Here is a 24,817-nt window from a genome sequence, read left to right as displayed (position 1 = left end):
CAGTGTAATAAGAGATTCAGGGGGTGATTCTGAGCTTGGCGGGCGGCGGGAGCCGCCCGCCAAGCGGGAACCGCCAGAAGACCGTACCGCGGTCAAAAGACCGCGGCGGTCATTCTGGGTTTCCCACTGGGCTGGCGGGCGACCGCCAAAAGGCCGCCCGCCAGCCCAGCGGGAAACACCCTTCCACGAGGAAGCCGGCTCCGAATGGAGCCGGCGGAGTGGAAGGGGTGCGACGGGTGCAGTAGCACCCGTCGCGAATTTCAGTGTCTGCTAAGCAGACACTGAAATTCTAAATGGGGCCCCCAGGGGCCCCACGACACCCCATACCGCCATCCTGTTCCTGGCGGCTGAAACCGCCAGGAACAGGATGGCGGTATGGGGGTCGGAATCCCCATGGCGGCGCAGGATTCCCCTGGGCAGCGGAAAGCCGGCGGGAGACCGCCGACTTTCCGTTTCTGGCTGCGGCTGTACCGCCGCGGTCAGAATGCCCAAAGGAGCACCGCCAGCCTGTTGGCGGTGCTCCTGCGGTCCCCGGCCCTGGCTGTTTTTACCGCCAGGGTCAGAATGACCGCCTCAGTGTCTGCCCTTTCCTTGACCCTGAAGGTCATTCCATAAGCAATCTGTCACTGTGTTCTGTCACGATTGGCTGCTGCCCACATATTAGCAAATATAACTGGAAGCCGTTACGCAGGCCTGGTCCAAAGCGGACTGTTGACATTGTGATGCAGGACAACCAATCCAAGGGGAGCACTGTTTACCTGCAGCCACAGTATTACAGCTCCTTTGTTCGTGTGGTCCCGCCTCTTCTCCTCTTTTTTATTTTTGCATCATCACTGGGTGGTCGTAGTAGCAGATCTTTTTGCTAAGGTTATAGGGCTATACAAATCCACATGCAAGTGAGAGGATCCGTCATGAATATCCACTGAGTAAAGCAGGGGGTCTGCCAGCTGATGAATCTGGAGAGCTCATGGGCACTAAAATTGACTCTAGGAACTTGTGCTTCAGAACTCCCGGGCTTCCGTAGTGAATTAGGATAAAAGTCATATGAGCACAAAGTGCAGCACTACACTTAATTATTTCGGTCAAAAAATAACTGCTAGTCATGGTTGTACTAAGTCAAGCGCTTTGGTGAGCAAGGGAAGGAAACCCCCATGGTGACAGGAGGCTCCTGCACGCGCAAAGTTCTTTAAATTGATAATGATCAGTGTCCCTTCTATCAGACAATCCTACCAAACTTTCAGGCAATGGAGTAGAGCAGTGATCCAGTTGGGCGCAGCGAAGTCATGGTCTTCCATTGACAGGGATGCAAAAGCTCACTACAGATACATCCACCAATGTTTATCCATCAGTGCTTCAAAAGGTAATGGTTGTTTGTAGTTTCTTATGCAACTTTCCTCTCTCTGAGAAGGCTCCCACCAGGCAGACACTGGGGGTCATTCTGACCCTGGCGGTCATTGACCGCCAGGGCCAACGACCACGGAAGCACCGCCAACAGGCTGGCGGTGCTTCATGGCCAATTCTGACCGCGGCGGTGAAGCCGCGGTCAGAAAAGGGAAACTGGCGGTTTCCCGCCGGTTTTCCCCTGGCCAAAGGAATCCTCCATGGCGGCGCTGCAAGCAGCGCCGCCATGGGGATTCCGATCCCCTTCCCGCCAGCCTGTTCCTGGCGGTTTACACCGCCAGGAAGATGCTGGCGGGAACGGGTGTCGTGGGGCCCCTGGGGGCCCCTGCACTGCCCATGCCACTGGCATGGGCAGCGCAGGGGCCCCCTAACAGGGCCCCAGCAAGATTTTCAGTGTCTGCTTGGCAGACACTGAAAATCGCGACGGGTGCCACTGCACCCGTCGCACCTCAGCAAATCCGCCGGCTCCATTCGGAGCCGGCTGCATCTTTGCTGGGCTTTCCCGCTGGGCCGGCGGGCGATCTTTTGCAGATCGCCCGCCGGCCCAGCGGGAAAGTCGGAATGCCCCCCGCGGTCACCTGACCGCGGGGCGGTGTTTGGGCGGTTTCCGCCCGGCGGGCAGCGCCCGCCAGGGTCGGAATGACCCCCACAGTTTGATTATCTGTGCAGACTTCTCCTACATGGGCACTTCCACCATCACTCTCTCAGCAGCATAGCAGGCTCCTCCTCCAGCGTAGATGCTCACCGCCTCCAGAAAAAAGTTCCAGACGTCACAGGTGAGGTCTCCTCACCTGTCTGAAAGGTGAATGTCAAGTACATCAGTTCTGATCTCAGAAGATTCTCCATCAATGAACAGGGTGTTGCCTACATAGACGAGCAAGAAGCCCTGGAATATTGGCCCGGGTTTTCAGTCTGTTTTTTACATCACCGTAACAAGTAGAGTTTGTGTATTCCCCTAGCTCAGTTCTGGGGCTGGTTCAAAACAGTGCTGTGATTTGTGTATACATCTCCAGACAGGTAATCCACAGTCTTTGTTCTGAAAAGACAGCCTGAAAAATGGGTGGGCCTTTCAATCTCTTTATTCAGAAAGAACCCAAAAGAGAGAGACTCCTTCACACTTTACACTTGTAGGAAGCTGGCCAGGTGTGTGGTGGGTACTTACGGTACTTATACCTTATACCAGGTCCAGGTACCCCCTATTAGTGTAATGTAGGCAGTGTCTAGAAGCCAGGCTCTCTAGAGGTAACTGTGGATGAGCAGCCAAGGCTTATCTAGAAGACATGCAAAGCTCATGCAATACCACTGTAGTCACACACCACTTACAAACATGAATGAAAACACCCAGTGTTACAAAAAATAAAGGTACTATATTTCAGTGACACAATTACCAAAATGTACAAGAGAGGCAACCCTTCAATAGAAGGAGAGTAACACACTAGATATGTACACTAGTAATCAGAATTAGACATAAAAAGCAATAGAAAACATTGCAATAGCAAATAGGCAACAGTGACCCTAGGGGAAGCCCAAACCATATACTAAAAAAATGGATGGCGAATGTAGGACCCCAACCTAGGTAAGTGGACTGTGTAGAGGTGAGCTGGGGGTACTTGGATACCCCAAAGGTAAGTACCACAGTACCCCTAGCGACCTGGAGGAAAGGAGTTGGGGCCAGATGTAGCAAAATAACATTTTGCGACTTGCAAATAGCGAGTCATTGCGACTCGCTGTTTGCAAGTCGCAAAATGTTATGCAGAACGGTGTCTCAGACACCGTCTGCAAGTCGGTATGGGGTCGCAATGACCCACCTCATGAATATTCATGAGGTGGGTCGCAAATTGCGGCCCCATACCGACTATGGGCACTCGCAAACATGGAGGCCTGCTGTAGTCAGCAGACCTCCGTGTTCGTGACTGCTTTAAATAAAGCAGTTTTTTTTTTTTTTAAGTGTAGCCTGTTTTCCTTAAAGGAAAACGAGCTGCACTTAAAAAGAAAACCGAAACCTTTAGTTTCGGTATTTTTTCAGGGCAGGGAGTGGTCCCTTGGACCACTCCCTGCCCTGAAAAAATGTTTTTGGGTCCAGTCACAAACTGGAAGGGGTCCCATGGGGACCCCTTCCAATTTGCGAGTGGGTTACCATCCACTTGAAGTGGATGGTAACTGCAACACCATTTGCGACTGCATATGCGGTCGCAAATGGTATTGCATACCACTAGGAATCGCAAATAGGAAGGGAACACCCCTTCCTATTTGCGATTCTGAAATGCATTTTGCGAGTCGGTCCGACTCGCAGAATGCATTTCTGCATAGGAAAATGTGATTTGCAACTCGCAAATGGCAGTTTTTGCCGTTTGCGAGTTGCAATTCCTTTCCTACATCTGGCCCTAAGTTACTAGATGTTCCCCCAAACCACCCAGAAAGAAGAAAGAGAAGAGAGTGCAACACCCAGACAAGACTGCAAGAAACCAGTTGTGGATTCCTGAAGAGGAAGACCTGTGGATGACGGGGACCAAGTGCAAGTGCCACTGAAGAGCCCAAGAGGATCAGGAGCTACTATCCATGCAGGATCCACACAGCTCAGGGTGAGAGGAGATCCACGCAGCTGGATGTTGTTACAGTTGGTGCCTGCGGATGCAGGGGAGTGACTCCTACACTTCAAGGGAGATTCCTTCTTCCTTCTTTTACGGATTGAAGACTTGCCACCCTCAGAGCATGCACAGCCGAGGAAATGTTGCAGAAGCTGGATGGAGCTGTGGAAACAATGTTACAAGCACAGTCTTTGTCGTGAATGTAGATTGTCGGTTCCTGGGGGGTCCAGTCACAGTTCCAGTGGCTAGAAGTCGAAGTAGAGGTTGCAGAGGAGTCCTGCTAGAATCTTGCAAGCTGAATCTGAGGACCCACCCATGAGACAGACCCTAAATAGCCCTGAAAGGGGGATTGGTCATCTAGCCAGATGACACCTATTAAAAGAGGGCTCTGACATCACCTGCCTGACCTGGACACTTCAATAGGTCCCTGCCAACCTTGGATGCAAGGATGGATGCAAGATGGCAGAACCCAGGGTCTCTCTGGAGGATGTCTGATCACCACACCTGGGGTGGTGATGGACAGGGGAGTGGCCACTCCCCTATCCATAGTCCAGTTTCACTCCAAAGCAGGGACTGGGGGTCCCTGAACCAATGTAGACTGGTTTATGCATGGAGGGCACCAAATGCGCCCTTCAAAGCATACCAGTGGCTTGTGGAGGCTACCCATCTCAAGCCATATAACACCTATTTCCAAAGGGAGATGGTGTTACCCCCCACCCCCAAAGGAAATCCTTTGTTCTGCCTTCCTGGGCTTGAGCTGTTCAAGCAGCAGGAGGGCAAAAACCTATCTGAGGGGTGGCAGCGGCTTGGGCTGCCAGGAAAACCCCAGAAGGCTGGTAGGAGCAATGGTGTGGGTCTTCTAAGGGGTAAAGATCCTCAACAATGACGCTGGAACCATGACATTGTTGTTACCGCAAGCAGAACCGCGCATGTATTAACAACGACTCCCTTTTTCTCTGCCTTAGCCAGACATGTGCTGAACAACGCACATGCGTGGTTAAGGCAGAGAAAAAGGGAGTCAGCATCCCGAGAGGACGCGGTCAGGTAAGTGGGGCTGGGGGGGGGGGGTTAGTTTTGTATTTAGGGCGGGGTGGGGGGGTTCGGGGTAATTTTGTTTTTAGGAGCATGGGCGCGGGGTACGGGTAATTCTGTATTTAGGATGGGTGGAGGGGTGGGTTTTTTAGAGGTGTGGGGTCGGGGTAATTTTGTTTTTAGGGGCAGGGGCAGGGGTAGGAGGGTGGGTATTTAGGGGTGGGGATGGGAGGTCGGTGTAGTTTTGTATTGTGGGTCGGCAAGGTTTCGGGCGGGGTGGGGGGTCGTGGTAATTTTGTATTTAGTGCGGGGGTGGGGGGTCGGGGTAGGATGTGGTCGGGTAAGTGGGGCTGGGAGAGGGTTGGGGCTAGTGTTTAGGGGTGGGGGTGTTTTTTTTTTTTTTAAGGTATGGTGGTGGGGGGTCGGGATAAAATTGGGAGCTCCATCTACATCCATTAGCAGGGCTAGTGGCTCAGGGGAGTAATTTATCCACTCCCGGAATCGGTTTATGAGCTCGTAGCAAAGGTTAAAATTATGATGGATCAACTCCATCTATTAGCCATTAGAGGGTGATTAAATGATATCTGTTGGGTTGCTATTAATGAACGAGTGCCAAGATGTCCCAAAAGGATGAACATGTACTTTACATATACGTATGTGAAGTGTGAGGCTGTGTCATTCTTACCCTGCCTTCTGATAACCCCTTACAATCTGAAAACTATGTCAGTGATGAGCTTACCCCTTGACTAATGAAAAGGCCCTTCCAGTGACTGGCACTGGACCTATACCAAGTCATTTGCCATTACTGCCTTCCGGTAAAGCTGTCTCTTTGCCCAGAATCGTCCTACTGATGCTCGCTCTTCCTTTCGTCTCTGTTGCTGACAGGTACACCTATGGAAAGCCGGTCCAAGGACAGTACAGTGCTACCGTGTGCTACCGTAAGCTGTTTTATTACCACTGGATCAGTAGCAACTCTGATCTGTGCATGACAATGACAGGCCAGGTAAGGTGGGCAGGGGCGAGAGGGCCAGTGTGCCGAGAAGGTACAGGAGAATAGATTATAAATCAATGGCACTTAGGCGCAGCAGTGTTTTCAGAACCCATAGCTCCACTGTTGTCAATGTTTTTAACAGTTTAATCAATTTGAGGACTTATTCCTTGCTGTCTTCCATTTGATCTGAATATCATCTGTATGACCAGAGGTTGAGCTATGTTCAGAAAGTCCCTCAGAATTGTATAGTAATGATAATTCTACTGTGCCTTTTCCAACTGAAATGGCCCTGCTGTCTGCACATGGCAGATATATTTTAATATTTTTTAAAATCTGAATTCTCATCACTGCACAGCCCATTGTGTAATCTATTTGGTACAGGCAAGGTGCCAACATTTTTGTTAAAAAAAAGTTTGCTTAATTTAGAGGTCTGCTTGATTTATGTGACGTGTTATTAATTACCCAATTTTTTTAAAGTTCCTTATTTTCAAAGTTGTGTTTCACCTTTACCCTCTGTTCCCACCTCATATTGGTGCCACAGCTCTTGGAATTAAAGGTAGCAACTCTCTTAGCTGGTTTCTAGTTGGGTGCTGTTGGAAATGTTTTCAATTTTTGATGGCACGTGCTAAATTTGGAGAAAATTGCACTGGCGAGGCTTACTTCACCCTAAAATGAAAATTATAGAGAAATTCAGTTGATGGATTGCCCTCCATATTAAGGATTTTCACCAGAAATTGGAAAATGGTCCATCAATACACTAATCCCAGAGGCCATGGTCAGTCAATGGAAAGAGAAGCTTAACTTGTCCCTGGTGGTGTGTGAGTTAAATTTGCAGGCCAGCCCTGATAATTAAATAAAAACACGTGTTTTTGCCCTACAGTGGAGCCAAACACCTATAAAAAGTATCCAATAAATAGCACTGTTGAGCTTCCTTTAAGTTGGTGTGTGAAACACACACCTGAAAATAACCAATTGTTTACTGTCTTTGGTGAAAGCAGCAGTGAAGGAACAATCTATCTAAGAACTGAATGCTTCTACAACAGTTAACAGGAGAGATGTTTTTATATCACAGAATCAGTTGTTGCACCCCTATAATATATGCGTTTTGTTCCTTCAGTGTATGTAATTGGACACTCTGTATCCGAATTTTAAATCTATTTGAGCCTGCAAGTTTGACTTACATGTTCAAGTAGATTTTATTTTTACCAGAGTATACCGACTTAAAAGATAGTTTTGTGTTTGTGAGGGTTTGCACAGGAAAGGATGGTAACCTGTGTGTTTATGAACATACACAAACTTACACAATTGTTAGTTTCACAAACTTGTCTACGACCTGTACCATCCCCAGGCAAGGTCAGGCATTTACTCCTGTCAACGGTAAATCATTTTGCAGATTTTTTGGAAGTTGAGGAAGGGGATTTCTTCATGAGGCAAAATGTTCTTACTGTGGAAATAAAAAAACAAAGTTAGTGCATTTACACTGGTGATTCAGGTTTTCTCAGGGGAAAGTAGGGATATATATTTTTCTATGAGAAAAAGGAACAAAAAAAATCAGAAATCTACACCCACCTGAGACTGGTAACCTACGGTGCAGATTTCCCGCTTTTTTTTTTTTTTTTAAGAATTGGGTACAGTCTCTTTTTCTTACATACCTTTAGCAGTCAATTACATTTTCCTTAAGCACTTAATGCTCATGAATTCCCTACTTGAGATTGATGCATGCCTGATTCCCCCTCTAACTCAATGTTCAAAAACTTTATGAATTGTCCCCCAACCCTCTTGATCCATGGTATGTATGAAATCAACACGTTTAGGCTTGATCTATCTTGAAGCCGAATAGTTTCTCATATGTTGACTTTTGTTCAGCTTGAAAGGACTGGATGCTTCTCCAAGAAAGTGGAGCTGGACTTCTTCAATATGACGGCACAGTCATATATGATGACCTTCGATGCAAGCGGCTCAGTGACTGAAGACGACACTGGTAGGTTGCAGTCTGACAAAGGAACCTTCTCCTGAAGCCCAGGTGAAGAACATTGCATCTGTAGACCAAGGTTGTGAGACAGGTTTCAGTAAAGAGCTAGGCACCTTCAGTATGATGGTAGATATGTTTGCTAGGGTGTCTAGGCAGGAATTTATTACTTTGGCTGTGATAAAAGTAGCTTCTTCAGTTAATGGGCAGACTCATTGGCCACAGGTTTGGGATTAATGTCATGTTAGATTTAATAAACACCCCTGGGATATCGGATTAATCTGAGTGTCTTTTTTGAGAGGTTTTCTAGTTGATTCCACTTGACTAACTTGATATCCTCTACAGGTGTGACTATCTCTGGATCCAAGTCCTGCCAATTATCTTCTGATATTGCAACTGTGACGTTTGAGGAGACAGATGAGTACTACAAGAAAGGCATACCCTACACTGGCTGGGTATGTAGGACAATGACTGGAGGAATGGGACGAAGCAGTCTTTGTGAAGGAGCAGTCCAACCTGTTTCATTCTTTCCTGCACTGTGTTCCTTCTTCCTCAGGCATCTCTCTTTCTTCTATCTTATTTCAGATCTGTCCCTTCTTCCACTCTAACACTTCTTTTCATCTCTTCTACATTTAAAGTATTTTCCTCTCCTTTTACCTTACCTGTTGCCTTTATATTGTATCACTGATCTCTCCATATATCTTCTTTCTCCACCTTTGTCTTATCATACACTTTACTCACAGTGCTTCTCTCTTTTCATTGTCCACATATACAGCTCTATATACCTCCTCATTAACATCTGTCAACCTCTGTCTTCCCTCACGTGTCTATGCGCTTCCCTGCCTCTCACATATCACTCTTACCTCTTTTTTCACATCTTTTTCTTCCTCTCATCTCCCTTCCACATTCTCTCACTTATTCTTCTCCATTTTCTCTATCCTATGTATCTTTTTACCCCATCACACCACTCCGCTTGCACACTGTAGCCACCAATCTCCCATCCTTGTCTTCTCCCACCTATCCCTGTTCATCCTAATGTCAAATATGTCTTTATCTCTGTTTATTTCTTATATCTGCATCCCACCTTCTTCTCTCTCAAATTCATCTTAAGTAATACATTTGTTCTTACAAACAAGGTTTATAAAAATATGTAAACTATAAAAGGCCTATTGGAAGGCAAACAATATATTTTTCTACGTGTTTAAAAGTATTAGTGCTTTTTCAGATTCGGTAATAGCAACATTAATAAATAAAATACTCAAAACATAATATGGCGAGTACTCTCTGGTTTGAGGCATGTCATCTTCTAACCCTCCTGTCATGAGATGAGACCTATTTTCGATGAGCCATGAATTGGTGCTGCTCTTTCTTTATTCTAACATTGACTTATAGAAAGCATCCGTCCCATCACTAATTGAACGTACTAGTTTCTTGTACGGAACAGTCATGTGCTACAATGGCATCTTATGGGAGCACACTTCATACAGTCATAATTAACACTGTGTAAACTATAACCTTTACTGCTGAAGGGCCATTGCAGGAATGGAAGTCGGAGGCATATGGGATTTATAAAAGAATGATTATCAAATGGAAGTGCAAGGTCCCGATTGTGACACCTTTAATTGAATTTTTTTGCCATTGCCCATGTCTGTTCACATCTTTACCCTCACCTGACTCCTTTCCCTCTTCCTCACTCATTTCCTCTTCCAAACCTTCCCTAGGTCTTCCATCAATATCTCTCTCTTCTCCTCTCCAAAACCTTTTTCTTTATCTCCCATGTCTCTTGTCTCATCTCTTGCTCTTCTGTTCTCTTCATCTGTGTTGTCCTTTTTTGAATCTCCCTCCTTTCTATATCCTCTCTAAAACGGTACAATCCCTTCTGCCCTCACATACCTCCTTTGTTATCCTCTAACCTGTGTTTCAATCCTGTCACACACTTTCTCGCATTCTTAAGCTCCTTACCTATATTGTATTTCCTTCTCTGACACTGTCTTTCCTCCTCTCTTGGACCCAAACATTTATTTTTTTCTTGTCTGACAGTTCTACCCTCTAACAATTCTATAACTCTCAGTCCTACCTTTCTCACTTCGACCCTTCTCTTCAAGCTACTTTTCATTTTTTAATCTCCCTCTCTTGTTACAGTTGACGCTTGCCAGTGCTGATGGCACACCGATAAAAGATCAGACTGTCTACCTATTTACTGAGTGGGGTTCGCAGGGACTAAACCAATCATATGAGACTGATGATTCCGGAAGGGCTTTCTTTTCCCTGGATACCTCTGATCGGTCCTCCTCAGTCAACCTAAGGGTAAGTTCTTCTCCATGAATACCTCAAACAGGGAGTGAAATATTGTTCCTGAATACCTCCAATTGGTCCTTCTCAGTCAACCTTAGGGTGAGTTCTTTTCTCTGAATACCTCCGATCAGTCCTCCTCAGTCACCCTTGGGATGAGGTCCCAGAACTCAAGGTGGTCAGAACCCCAACAAGCTTGTTCATTTGAGATAACTGCAGAAGAGCCCATATTTAGGAGGTAGTGAACTGGAGTATTTGGCAAGTTTTTTTTAAAAGTTTCAGTCCTCCTAAAAGTTGAGAAAAGAAATTCATTATGTTAGTAAACGTATGTCCCTTACATTTTGGTGGCAAATATTTAGACAAATGAGAGTCTATAGTATTTCTTTCAAAGTGAAAGTTTATATTTTTTGAAATAACAGTTACAACTTTTTAACTTTTTTCTCAAATCTCTTACAGGGCTTTTAGAATTTAAAAAATATGGATATATTTGATAACTTATTTGGGAGTTAGTTAAAAAAAATTCTTACATTTTTAGTTGCCTCTAAACAGCTTCTTTTCTCCACTGTGGCAGGAGGTATACATTTTGAAAGCCCAATTGAGAAAATCAAAGCATTTTCAATTTTTCCAGCGACAAATGCTTATACACACAATTACTCAAAAGCAAGGGGTAGGGACAGCCCATTGTTATTATTGTTTTTTTTGTCTCTAAAAAGCTACTTATTTTTTGTAACACACTTGTCCCACAGTACCTTCTTTTCCTTTCAACATTAGAGGTCACTGTGTTGATTTTCTCTGCATAGGACCAAGTTGAAGTGCTATCAATGAGAAAATGTGTGTGGAAGACATTCTGATCATTTGTTTGTAGTCTCTGTACAAATACAAGTAAGCTATATATAATTAACTTTCATACATTTGCAGAAATGTTCTTGGAACTCCACACAAAATATAATTTTGTCATAGATGCTTTTAAGTCTCATTTCATGCCTGTAAGTGACACTGATACATTCATAATTTAGAAAAGTGAAGAGTGGTACTCTGAATGTTACTGCACACTGTTTTGGTGTGATTCACCCAATGAGCAAACAAAAAGCTGCAGAAATGTAGGCCTGCTTTCTACCTTTGGCAGCAGGTGCCTAACTTTTATTGACATTTGATTTAAACTTTGTATGGCATTGCCTTCCAAAATTGTAGATTTGCTTTTGTACAGTAAACAGTTAAAATGCCCTTACTGCACAGTTTTCTCCCCCTTATAAAACTGTAATTGATGATGGCTTATTTTCAATATTCTGAACATCCCATATGTGACTCCAAAATCTCAAATTAATTCCTCCTCTTCAGTTAAAGTACAGGCAATAGGTTATCAGAGATAATTTGGACCAATAGAGAGCAGTGTTCATCTACGGCTGATTTGATTAGCCGTGTTGAGCAAGTTATACTAATGTTATGTTATGCCATGATATTTAGCATGTGCATGGCATGTAACTCATGTTTGGCATCATTGTGCTCAAATTATGTGGTGTGATTGCACCTGGACCTGTATTATTCAGTGCATGAAGAGTTGATTGTGATGCCTTTGTTCCTGATACATAGCCTGGTCGTGTCTTGCAGTCACTCTTGTTATGAACATAGTTTTTTTTTTACAATTTGTAATGATTTATTTCAACAGTAACACAAACCTGCAGTCTGAGTTCAGTCTTTGTCTCTGACATTATGGGCCTCATTACGAACCTGGAAGTCACAAGATCGCTAGGTTTGTGGATGGCGGTGGTACCAGCGTCAATGCGTCTTTCCAAGCACCATTGAACCACCAGCTCCGCCAGAATCAAAGTGTCACGGTTTCGGGCGGGTCTGATCAGGACTTTGGTTGGGACACCCCTTGAGGTCACCGAATATCCTAAAGAGGTAGTGTACTGGGGCAGAGGAGCAGCTAAAGGCATACACGGAAAGGACAGCTCTGTATAGGCACAGGAAACAGGAAAGTAAAAGCAGAGCAACCCTTGTGTGAACAAACAGGAAACGGATTACCAGTGGACAAACACGCTGGGGTTGTACACAGAGTAAGGCGCAGAACCTCCCACAGTGACAGGGAATCTCAATGCCTCTGTGCAGTTTGCTCTTACAGATAGTCACCCTGCCAGCCCCATAGAAAGGAAGCAGCAGAAGTGATTCTGTCTCTGGACCCTAGAGCACAAACAAGGATAGTACTTACATACACAGGACACGCTCTTGTGGGTCCAGCTCGAAAAACAGTGGCGATTCCTGAGAAAACAGCAATAGCACACTGTCACTGTTAGGCACGAAATACAACGTACAACACTGGACAAGGATGGGGGCTGGAATTGCCTCCTGGAAACCAGGAGCCAACCCCAGTACACAGGAGGACACGTATACACTGTTGAACACTGATAGAACACTTACCAGACACAAAGAACCAAGAAGAAACAGGAACAGAAGGGAACAAACAAAGAGGCAGAGGCAAGAACTAGGAACAGGCTCAGACTGAAGCAAAGGCGGGTCTAGGACTTGAAAACAGGGCGCAAACTTCTGGCTGGGACAGACAGAGACAGGACTGGGAAACTGAGAACAGGCTCTGGCTGGAACAGGCAAGGACAGGACTGGAATACAGGGAGTAGGAAATGAGCAGGAAACAGGACTGGGAAACAGAGAGAAGGTTCAGGCTGAAACAAGGCAGGAGCAGGGCAGAGAAACAGGGAGCAGGCTTTGGAAGAAACAAACAGGTACAAGGCTAAGAAGTAGGGAGCAGACTCTGGCTGGAACAATCAGGAGCAGGGCAGAGAAACAGGAAACAGGATCAGGCTGGAATAGAACAGGAACAAAACTGGAACACCATCCGACAAGGGGTCTGTAACACAAAGGAATTGAAGTCCGATGCACGACGGGGAGCTTGAGGAAATGGCTGCTTATAAGCAGTTCCAAGCTGGGCTGCACAGGAGAGGTTTCAGGTGTGTGTGGTTTCGGACACTTGCAAGTCCTGGAGGAGAGGATCCAGTGAAAAGGAGCAACTGGACTTCTCCCATTGAAAACAATGGGAAACAGAATCCGGGTTTTCCTGACTACCAAGCTGTGCATTATGGGATTTGCAGTCCCAAGAAGCAAATGTAGTCCTACACAAGTGTACCATGGAGAAAAGAGAAACAAACAGGAGTCAGCAAGGGACTCTAGATAGGTGTTCAAGGTGATTTCCAGGCTTCTGACAGTCCCCTTACAGCGCCCCCTGGAAATGGGACGACCGAGTCGTAACACAAAGATCCCGGTGGTCTGGAGGTGGTGGTGGTCCTAATCCGTCAGGGCAGCGCTGCAAGCAATGCTGCCCTGGGGATTATGACCTGTTTCTCCGCCAGTGGTTGAAAATGCTGGCAGAGAACAGGTGCAGGGGGCCCCCCTGGCCAGCACGATCGCAATGTTCACTCTCTGCTTTGCAGAGGGTGAACACTGCGAGGGTGCTGTTGCACCCTGCGCTCTACAACATTGCCGTCTGGCTCGATTATGAGCTGGAGACAATGCTGAAGGCTGTTTCCTGCTATGCCAGTGGGTGGAAACACAGGTTTCTGCCCGCTGACCTTGCGGGAAACTCTTAATGGGTCCAGCAGGGAGGTAGCCAGTGTGGCGGCAACCTCCCCATCGGAAGTTCAGCGGACGGTGAAAACTGTCCACCGAACTCCTAATCAGGCCTTATATGTTTAAGGTTTTCTCCCACAATATGTTGATCACTATTTCTTTCTCAAACAATACAACATTTAAACCTTGTATATTTAACCCACATTTTTAGTCTACTAGTTCTGGTGACTTCTTACAGGAAATTTTCTTCTGATTTTTAAGCCCTAAGAGTCCATATTACTTCATCAGTTTATCAAGCCATTAAGTGCAAAAGATGCAGGATTACTCTTGAAGAAGCCATTTCTGACACAAATTGGGGATGTTGCAGATCTGACCATGCAGGGTAGCCTGACTATTCTTTAATTATGTAGGGAACTCCATCTTCCTGTTGCATGGCATTGTAAGTCCCAGCACTGCAGAAGATTGTGCCGCCCACTGAATTGCATCTACTGTAGTTCCAACAAGTTCAAAGTGCAAAGATGTTAAGTATCTAAATATTTCTATACTTCTGTTCTATGTAGGGAAGTTTCAAGCTGGAGCAGCAACACTGGGATTATGGAAAAGTAGTGCCTCGCTATCAGGATGCCTACTTGTGGCTGAAACCCTTCTACTCTAAGAGTAAGAGCTTCCTGAAGATACACTCTGTGCGAGGTGAGCTGCCCTGTGGTCACACACAGGATGTGCAAGTGGACTACATCATCCAGCGAAATGAGCTACATGAAGATGCAGAACATATGGACCTGCACTATGTGGTAATGTTCTGGAAAATATATATGAGGAATTGGGGTTGAATAGGGGTATGAGACTGACATTGGGGAGATTGAGGTTTCATAAAGGAATTGGGTCCACAAAGCTGATGATATAAGATGTAACACTTGCAGCCCACATAATTCCCTGTCTTTCTGTGAGGTGTAGGAGCTGAAGTCTGATTCCACCTCTGGTAAGAGAACCACTCTCACACAGATCGCTAGGTCTCACTGTTGCATCAGTGCTTGTCTTTTCCCAAAGGTCCTTAATCAATGTCACACCCTGAATAGCCGCTGGGTGACACAGCGATCTCAAAGGCTATGTGGTTGCTTCAAGATCTCAGCTAATAGCACAGACTGATCACTAGGCATCATTGCTGCTTCATTGTCTCCTCCCTCCAGCCTATTCTACACTCCTTATATCCACTAGATGTCACAGCGGCACATGAATGCAAGGTGCACTGTCAGAGTGCATGCAGAGTAGGAGTGTCTGATAATGTTGCGGGTCTGGTAAGGATCACCAGTTTATCCTTTAAACCTCACACATGACAGCTTGAGTAGTCCAAGCCATGTGTTCTTTTGGAGGCTCAAGACCTTGTTGGGGTTATTCAATGGACATAAGTGTGTGTGTGTATGATCATTTGGTGATAATAGGTCACATCAGTCAAGTGTCATCAGTGTTCATCTGGCCTTAGAAGCATAGACCTGAGTTATAGGTAACCTGCATTATGGCCCTTGATAATAGGACCCTGACTAGTTCAATCTCTCTCCCAGGCTTCATCGAAAGCAGGAATCATTCACGAAGGAACTAAGAAGATAGCAGTTGACAAAGAGCAAGGTAGGTGTTGTGGCCTTTTACTCTGTTTCTTTATGGTAGCAAGTTTTAAACGGCTTCCTTCCTGCCCTGACCCCATTGCTGCCTGACTCAAGAGCGATCGAAAATTTCTTATTGAACAGATCTGTGTGCCGCTCCCCTCTATACTTTGTGCATAGCTGATTGTCTCTCATTTTTATCTCTTGACTGAAGCTGTACTGTTGCATCACAACTTTCCCTTTCTGTTCGCCCCCCTCATCTCAGGTGTGAAAGGCACCTGCTCCATTGAACTTCCTGTAAGCACAGATTGGGCACCATCGACCAAGCTGTTTGTCTACACCATCTTTGAGGATGGCGAGGTTGCTGCTGCCACAACTAATCTCAATGTAGTGAAGTGCTTCAAGAACGAGGTGAGCACTAAGTGCCTTTTCTACACAAGTCAATACATATTACTCTTCTTTAGAATGCTGCTAACTCAGCACATATGTTACCAACACTTTACAAAACTTGGTAAAAGATTTTCTCATCAAAACTGAAACTTTATAAAAAATGGAGTTGGTGACTGATGAGAGGAGGTGACCTAAGCAGTTGGGATGAACCTTCATCCCCTCTTGAGTGGGTGGTTTGTGTGGTCAAACCACTTCTAGATGACAGTCTCACCCGAGGTCTGTTATTCCTAAATCTATCCTCAGTCACATCAGTGTCTGGGACAATTGAGGTCTGTCTTTTACAGCACAACTCTCAAAGAGACTTAGGGGGTCATTCTGACCCTGGCGGCCGGTGGCCGCCAGGGCCACCGACCACGGGAGCACCGCCAACAGGCTGGCGGTGCTCCCACGAGCATTCTGACCGCGGCGGTTCAGCCGCGGTCAGAAGCGGCAAGTCGGCGGGCTCCCGCCGACTTACCGCTGCTCGGGGGAATCCTTCATGGCGGCGGAGCGCGCTCCGCCGCCATGAGGATTCTGACAGCCCCTACCGCCATCCTGTTCATGGCGGGAAAGCCGCCATGAACAGGATGGCGGTAGGGGGTGCTGCGGGGCCCCTGGGGGCCCCTGCCGTGCCCATGCCAATGGCATGGGCACGGCAGGGGCCCCCGTAAGAGGGCCCCAAAAAGTATTTCAGTGTCTGCCTTGCAGACACTGAAATACGCGACGGGTGCAACTGCACCCGTCGCACCCCTGCAACTACGCCGGCTCAATTCTGAGCCGGCGTCCTCGTTGCAGGGGCATTTCCTCTGGGCCGGTGGGCGCTCTCTTGGAGAGCGCCCGCCGGCCCAGAAGAAATGTCTGAATGGCCGCCGCGGTCTTTTGACCGCGGTGCGGTCATTTGGCGGCGGTACTATGGCGGACTGCCTCCGCCGTCCGCCATAGTAAGAATCAGGCCCTTACTGTTTTTGTAATATGGATGCCGTGGGCATTGGGTACATCCCCTTCAACCAATTGTTTCTTTGACCAATCTCTTTTAGCCATGATTGCCAAAATTTGACTTGGCTCGGCCAATTGGATTATTTCTTTCTCAATAATAATTTGGCTACTTGAATGAATCCTTCCACTTCCGGAAGAATGCTTGCATTACAAAGCATTAGGGACTCCTTTAACCACAGGTGATGATAAACGTAGTAGTAATTTAGTTAGGTTTAGTTATGATGCGCCTGACCTAACAGATATAATTATTTCTCAATTTTTGTATACTCAGTTAATCCACACGGAGAAGTATGATGCTCGGAGTCGGTCCTTCCACTAATTAAACATGTGACCTTCTGATCATGCATACATGACCTCCACAAGCAATTATTGCAATTAAGGACTCACTCTGTTGCCTTAATAAAATATTCTGCTGGTATTATTTCTGTAACTCCAAGTGCAAGGTCTGTTAGGGTCACCATTTTTGGGTCAATGCTACGGAGCACTGGGATAGCTCTTTTCTACACATGAATAGCACAGCCATTTGTGCTTAGTGGACCGAGGGAGTAATTCAGGCTGCAGCGCAGCTCTACGAATGGCCACCTAGTTTTTGCACATGTTTTTTTTTTTGATAAAGAGATTTTATAGATTTTGCAAAGAAATAAAACAGTAATACATACATATAACTAGGCGCCAACGGGCACCTAACGGTGGTCAATCCCATTATCTCAGACAGCATAATAAAAGCACAAGTTATGCATCGCCATGTTGGAGTACCCTATAGGTGGCTCACTCTCATTAGGGGGAGGGGGTTCACCCTGGCCATCCCTGGTGTGGTGCCATTCGATAATGTAGGGAGGGTACCTGTTGCGGCCTCCCACTTCCCCCAAACCCTGTTATATTTGTTCGGGCATCCTCTAGCCTCGTAGACAAGTTTTTCACACTGCGCACACCAATCCACCCCTCGTCTCCATTTAGTCAGTGCTGGTGCACCTTTGGCTTTCCAGTCAGCCATTATATCCCTTTTGGCCACTAGGCATGCCACCCCGAGGAAGGTTCGATCTGCCCTTCTCATTCCAGTATCTCGAGTGATCCCCAGCAGAGAGGCAGTGGCGCCACCTCTATGTCTTCCTGTAAGACCCCGGTGATCTCCCGCGTCACCGCCCTCCAGTAGATTGCTGTAACCGGGCATGCCCATTCCATATGGAAAAAATCAGTTTCCGGATTCATACATCGGGGGCAATCCGCTGTGGATCGAAGACCTGCTCTGTGTAATTTGGTAGGTGTAAGATAAGCTGTGTGGAGGTAGTGGGTCTGTATTAATCGGAAACGAGTCGCCATTGTTAAGGTTCGCGGGGCCATCAGTGCCTCGGTCCAGTCCACCTCTTCCATAGGCCCACCTATCCCTCCCACCTCTGGCGAAGCCCCTCCAGGGAACAAGCTGTGTTGGTTGTCAAGGTACGATATATCTGGGAAACTCCTCCTTTGCCCAGGTTCCCCATCAGTGCCCTCCCCTCCATGGGGCTATATTCGGGTATGGACTCCCCTGCCTGGATGTGTGTAAGGAGGGCGTGGCGGAGTTGGAGATATTTATGGAATAGCGTCTTGTTTAATGAGAAAAGTTTCTGGAGTTTCTCAAAGGATCGTATGTGTGACCCGTCCCAAACGTCGCCCAAAGTGGAAATACCTATGTTGTCCCATTTCTGAAATCCCTCCAAGCCCGCCACCTCCCTTAAGGGTTTCCCATGCCATAGCGGGGTCTGCTGGGTGAGGCGCCCCCACTATCTCCACACCTTCTGGGGCGCCCGCCATCCCAGCAGTATCACCTTAGTCACATCTGGGACCTCCCGGGAGATTGGGTCTCCGTATAAGGCATCAAGGATCCGTGGGTAGCTTAGCATTTGGAGCTCCAGTCGGAACGCCGGGTCTGACCATCCACCCCCCATCCAGTCATTAATCACGAGCAGGTGCATCGCAAGGTGGCAGTACTGGATGTTGGACATTCCCAACCCCCCCCATCGTAGACATCCCTCTGGCAGGTTTTGAGTGCCAGTCGGGGACGGGTGCCATTCCATATGAATTGGCGAGCTGACGAGTCCATCTCTCTAAACCATCTCATGGGGATGGGGTGCAGGAAATTCTGTAATAGGTAGAGGAGTCTGGGGAGGATCATCATCTTATAGAGTGCAATTCTTCCAAGCAGGTTGAGGGGGAGGGACCCCCACCGCTAGAGGTCATTTTTGATTCTTCTAGTAAATGGCGTGATGTTGAGTTCCCACGCTAATTCGGGGAGTAGCGAAACGTGTACTCCCAAGTATTTAAAACTGTTTCTCCGCACTGGGATGTTTTGTTGCCAGTCCACGCAATCCCTGGAGTAGTGGAGGGGGGACCAGTAGAGATTTATTGGGGTTTAGAGTCAGACCTGAGGCCTCCGAGAAGAGGCCCAGAATTTGTAGAATGCGGGTGCCACTCTTGGCCGGATTGGAAATGTACACCAGGACATCATCCGCATATAATGCCACACGGTCCTCTGGGCCAGCAGGCCAAGCCCAACCCTCAATCAGAGGGTCCAACCGCAGCAGCCTCGCCAGGGGCTCTATCATTAGCGCAAAGAGTAGAGGGAATAGCGGGCAGCCTTGTTGGGTGCCACGGCCAATAGGGAATGGGTCGGAGACCACCCCGTTCACTTGAACATGGGCCGTCGGGTTAGAGTAGAGTAGCCTCACCAGGCCCCGGAATTTGGGTCCGAGTCCGTTTCTTTGCAGAACGTGCTCAAGGTAGGACCAATCTACCGTATTGAAGCCTTTTTCAAAATCAAGCAGAAGCAAAGCCAAGGGGGTGTGAGACAGAGTCTTATGGTGCGCCAACGCTAGATGCAACCACCTGATGCAGTGCCTAGTGCTACGGGTAGGCATGAAACCGCACTGGTCGGGGTGTACCAATGTGGGCATTACTTCCTTTAGTCTGGAGGCGAGGATTGAGGCCAGCACTTTGACCTCGGTATTTAGAAGTGAGATGGGCCGATTTGCCGAGCAATGTTGGGACGGGGGTTGGGTCTTAGGGATCACCACAATTGTGGCTTGGTCGATCCCAGGGGGGAAGCGGTTCTCCCGTTCAGCCTCTTCTTACATACTGAGTAGGTGAGGACCCAGAATATCACTGCATTTACCACATAGTTCTGCCGGGAAACCGTCCGGCCCTGGGGTCTTGCCCGCTGCTAGGCTGGCAATTGCACTGGCAATTTCCGCGAGGCTGATGGCCTCGTCCAACCTACTCCTGGCCGCTTGGGAGACACTGGAGAGAGTTATATCATTTAGAAGGGAGGATTCCCTTTCAATAGTGGGTCGGGGGTGCTCTGCATATAGGCGTGCGTAGGAGGAGGCAAAGCTTTGTGTGATTTCAATGGGTGTTTTCGAAAGAAGACCAGATTCCACCATGATTTCAGGTATGATTCTATTAGCCAGAGGGCGGGTGGCCAGCCAATGTAGCAGCTTCCCGTTCTTGTGACCCCAACCATATATTCGGGCGGTTGAGGCCCTCCACATATGCTTTGCTGATTCTAGCACTAAGGGGGTGATTCTAACCCTGGCGGTCGGTGATAAAGCGGCGGCCAACCCGCCAACAGGCCGGCGGTCCAAAAAAAGGAATTCTGACCCTGGCGGGAACCGCCAACACAGCCCGCCACATTAACACTCCGACCGCCATGGCGGTACAAACAAACAGCGCGGCGGTCACCGCCAACAGACAGGCGGCAGACAATGTACCGCCCACACTATTATGACAGGCCAATCCGCCACCTTTTCCGGGGCGGGAGCACCGCCGATAAAAACACGGCGGAAACAGACTACGAACGGGAAAACGCTCACCTCTATGCACTCCACGAGGAAGGAGGACAGCATGGAACCCGAATTAAACATCCTACCTGCTCTCGTCTACCTGCTCATCTACCACGAGTACGAACGCCGGCGCAGACGACAACGGTGAGTACTGCACCTACGACACACGGGAGGGGGGAGGAGGAAAGCTTACAGCACACACATATGCGACCCCCACCCCCCCAAACTATGTACACACCAATGCAGAGCAACAAGTCACAGTGACACCACCCAAACCCCCCAGAAAAATGCAAAGACATAATTAAATTGTGAATAAAAATTTATGTACAAAATAGGCTCTGAAAAGTAATGGTCAACTAGCCAAATAATCAATATCAAAATAATTCCATATACAGTGCAATGGATAACCGAGGCAATTAGTCCTGCACATCAAATGAAAATCGAAGTGTCCGTGGGCCAAAGTGTAACAACACAAGGGCAAAGCCCACACAGGAGACCTGAGTCCTCTGGAGAGAACACTGCAGGGGCATCTGATGAAAAAACTACAGGCACCTCAGGGGGAGGGGAAGGGGGGGGCACCACAGCCACATGAGTCCACGACGCCAGATCCACGAAGGGGCCACAATGCCTACTGTGCCATCCTGGGGAGTGCAAAGCCACAGTCTCTCAAGTCTCTACAGTTGGTGGGTTGCCCACTGTTCCATCCTGGGGAGTGCAAAGCCACAGTCCATCAGGTGGATTACAGTCTCCACTGGTCAAGGAGGAGGCATGGTGGGCACAGTGAACCGTTAACAGTGCATGCAGGAAGGGCCCAGCGGAGCGGTGCTTGAGAGGAAGGGCCCAGCGGAGCGGTGCTTGAGACGGCGGGGCCCAGCGGAGCGGTGCTTGAGACGGCGGGGCCCAGCGGAGCGGTGCTTGACAGGAAGGGCCCAGCGGAGCGGTGCTTGAGACGGCGGGGCCCAGCGGAGCGGTGCTTGACAGGAAGGGCCCAGCGGAGCAGTGCTTGAGACGGTGGGGCCGAGCGGAGCGGTGCTGGCGACGGCGGGGCCCAGCGGAGCGGTGCTTGACAGGAAGGGCCCAGCGGAGCGGTGCTTGACAGGAAGGGCCCAGCGGAGCGGTGCTTGAGACGGCAGGGCCCAGCGGAGCGGTGCTTGAGACGGCGGGGCCCAGCGGAGCGGTGCTTGACAGGAAGGGCCCAGCGGAGCGGTGCTTGAGACGGCGGGGCCCAGCGGAGCGGTGCTTGACAGGAAGGGCCCAGCGGAGCGGTGCTTGAGACGGTGGGGCCGAGCGGAGCGGTGCTTGCGACGGCGGGGCCCAGAGGAGCGGTGCTTGACAGGAAGGGCCCAGCGGAGCGGTGCTTGAGACGGCGGGGCCCAGCGGAGCGGTGCTTGATAGGAAGGGCCCAGCGGAGCGGTGCTTGAGACGGCGGGCCCAGCGGAGCGGTGCTCGAGACGGCGGGGCCCAGCGGAGCGGTGCTTGAGACGGCGGGGCCCAGCGGAGCAGTGCTTGACAGGAAGGGCCCAGCGGAGCGGTGCTTGAGACAGCGGGGCCCAGCGGAGCGGTGCTTGACAGGAAGGGCCCAGCGGAGCGGTGCTTGAGACGGCGGGGCCCAGCGGAGCGGTGCTTGAGACGGCGGGGCCCAGCGGAGCGGTGCTTGACAGGAAGGGCCCAGCAGAGCGGTGCTTGACAGGAAGGGCCCAGCGTAGCGGTGCTTGACAGGAAGGGCCCAGCGGAGCGGTGCTTGAGACGGCGGGGCCCAGCGGAGCGGTGCTTGAGACGGCGGGGCCCAGCGGAACGGTGCTTGACAGGAAGGGCCCAGCGGAGCGGTGCTTGACAGGAAGGGCCCAGCGGAGCGGTGCTTGAGACGGCGGGGCCCAGCGGAGCGGTGCTCCTCTGCACGGCGGGGCCCTGTTCAGCGGTGCTCTTCTGCACGGCGGGGCCCTGTTCAGCGGTGCTCTTCTGCACGGCGGGGCCCTGTTCCGCGGTGCTCTTCTGCACGGCAGGGCCCTCTTCAGCGGTGCTCTTCTGCACGGCGGGGCCCTGTTCAGCGGTGCTCTTCTGCACGGCGGGGCCCTGTTCAGCGGTGCTCTTCTGCACGGCGGGGCCCTCTTCAGCGGTGCTCTTCTGCACGGCGGGGCCCTGTTCAGCGGTGCTCTTCTGCACGGCGGGGCCCTGTTCAGCGGTGCTCTTCTGCACGGCGGGCCCTCTTCAGCGGTGCTCTTCTGCACGGCGGGGCCCTCTTCAGCGGTGCTCGTCCAGTAAGTCAAGGGAGCCAGACCTGGCCTGGACTCCCTGCTCAGTCGCCCTCCGACCGTGCTGTTGCTGGACCCTTCGGTGACGGAGTCCTGGGCCCTTTGGTGTCCTCCCTAACACCCGGGATGGGGCTTGTGGGCCCCTCCTGCTCCACGCTCCTGCTGGCTGACTTCTCCGCCCTGCTGCCCTTTCGCTCCTTAGATGGGGCTCTCGGGCCCTGGCCTCCCCTAGATGTTGTGGCTGGTGAAGTGGGCGAACTTTGCTCCTTGGGGGCAGCCGTGTCAGTCCTCTCACGGCGGCCCTTTAGTTTCCTGGTCCTCTTGCCTGGGGGGGGGGGCTGGCTGTCCCCTTGCTGCTGATTGAAGTGTCACTGCTGGCAAAGGGTGGACTCCAGAACCCATGCACCACAGTGACACTCGAAGCTGGACTGGTGGTGGCTGAGGTGCTCTTGGGACTCTTTGCAGATGGAGGGGGTGGGTCAGTGGAGGGAAAGAGGTCAAGATTAGCCAGGAAAACCTTTTTAGGACCAAGGTAAAAGGTAGGAGAAGTGGTGATGGGAGTGGAGGAAGAGGATGTGGTTGTAGGAGAGTCAGGTGTGCTGTCTTTGGGTGCAGGTGCTTGTGCTGGAGGCTGTCGTGAGGTGGATGGCTGTTGGGTGGGTGTCTGCCTGCGTTTGTGTGTCTTGGAAGAGGGGGTGACAGACACAGTGGGAAAGGACACAGGGGACGTGTAAATGGTAGTGGGGGTGGTGACTGCACGTGTGCGGGCTGTACTGGAGGGTGTGCTGGTGATGGAAGCACTGGCTGATGGTGGTGTGCATGCAGGTGTGAGTGTAGACGTCACAGGGAGGGAGGAGGGAGACGAGGAGGAGGGGGACACAGAGGTGGTAGTGACTGTTGGAATGTCTGCATCTGGGTGTTGCTTGTGTGAATGCTTGTGGGTTCTGTGGTGCTTGTGTCTGGATGAGCTGCCCTTGGGTGTTGAGGTGTGTGCAGGCTGGTCTGATGGTGTGGATGGGATAGACAGAGACAGGGTGGAGGCAGTCAGAAGAGGGAGGCTGGAAACAGGGACAATGGCTGCCGTCAGTGCTGAGGCCAGAGCATCGAACGATCGTTGATGGGCAGCCTGACCCGAATGAATGCCCTCCAGGTAGGCATTGCTCCGATGCACCTCCCTTTCTACCCCCTGGATGGCATTCAAAAGGGTAGTCTGCCCAACAATGATGGTCTAAAGGAGGTCAATGACCTCCTCACTGAGGGCAGCAGGGGTAACAGGGGCAGGGGCTGAGGTGCCTGGGGCGAAGGAGACGCCCGCCTTCCTGGGCGAGCGGGCACGGAGCGTAGGCTGAGGGGCTGCTGGGAGGGCGGGGCTGGTGCGCTGGGTGGCGGCTGTACCTGTAGAGGCGGGGGGCCCGGATGTTGCCGCCACCGCTAGGGAGCTCCCATCCGAGGACGTGTCGGTGTCGCTGGTGTCACCACCGGTCCCCGTTGTGGTGCTCCCCTCGCCCTCCGGATCACTAGTGCCCTCGGTGTCTGTTCCTGGTCCCACCGGGGCCTTGTGACTTGCAGCTCTCTTGTGCTCCGATGCCAATTCTCCTCCGCCTGATGATGCTAATGCACACATGCACAAGAAGATGAAGAAGAATGGTGGGGGGAGAAAAACGAAGACCAGGTAGAGTGCATGCAATGTCAACACCGTTGGCGGAGAGGACAGACACAGGAGCCTCATGCACTAAGCCGCGCATTCGGGGTACACTACTCAGTACTTCTGACTAGGACAACAGGTCTAGAGACGACAAACGCGCACATGTGTGATGCTGGACCATCGATAGCTGTACTTGTCACCCGACAGAGGTGGGGGCCGGGAGCACAGGT

The 24,817-nt window shown here is 49.9% G+C and overlaps 1 protein-coding gene across 1 annotated transcript in view; it reads left to right on the top strand.

Moving 5' to 3' along the window:
* The window catches only part of LOC138246810 (alpha-2-macroglobulin-like protein 1), a 184,323-nt gene that overhangs the window by 21,953 nt on the left and 137,553 nt on the right, over positions 1–24,817 (top strand). Inside the window, exons 8-13 of the mRNA XM_069201572.1 lie at positions 2,071–2,177; positions 8,327–8,436; positions 10,124–10,288; positions 14,413–14,643; positions 15,412–15,475; positions 15,716–15,861. Of these exons, the coding sequence (XP_069057673.1) occupies positions 2,071–2,177; positions 8,327–8,436; positions 10,124–10,288; positions 14,413–14,643; positions 15,412–15,475; positions 15,716–15,861 (823 nt within the window). The remainder of the gene's footprint in view (positions 1–2,070; positions 2,178–8,326; positions 8,437–10,123; positions 10,289–14,412; positions 14,644–15,411; positions 15,476–15,715; positions 15,862–24,817) is intronic.

This window comes from Pleurodeles waltl, chromosome 7, assembly GCF_031143425.1.
Source record: "Pleurodeles waltl isolate 20211129_DDA chromosome 7, aPleWal1.hap1.20221129, whole genome shotgun sequence".
In the NCBI taxonomy this organism is placed as follows: Eukaryota; Metazoa; Chordata; class Amphibia; order Caudata; family Salamandridae; genus Pleurodeles; species Pleurodeles waltl.
This window is presented reverse-complemented; position numbering and strand designations above follow the sequence as displayed.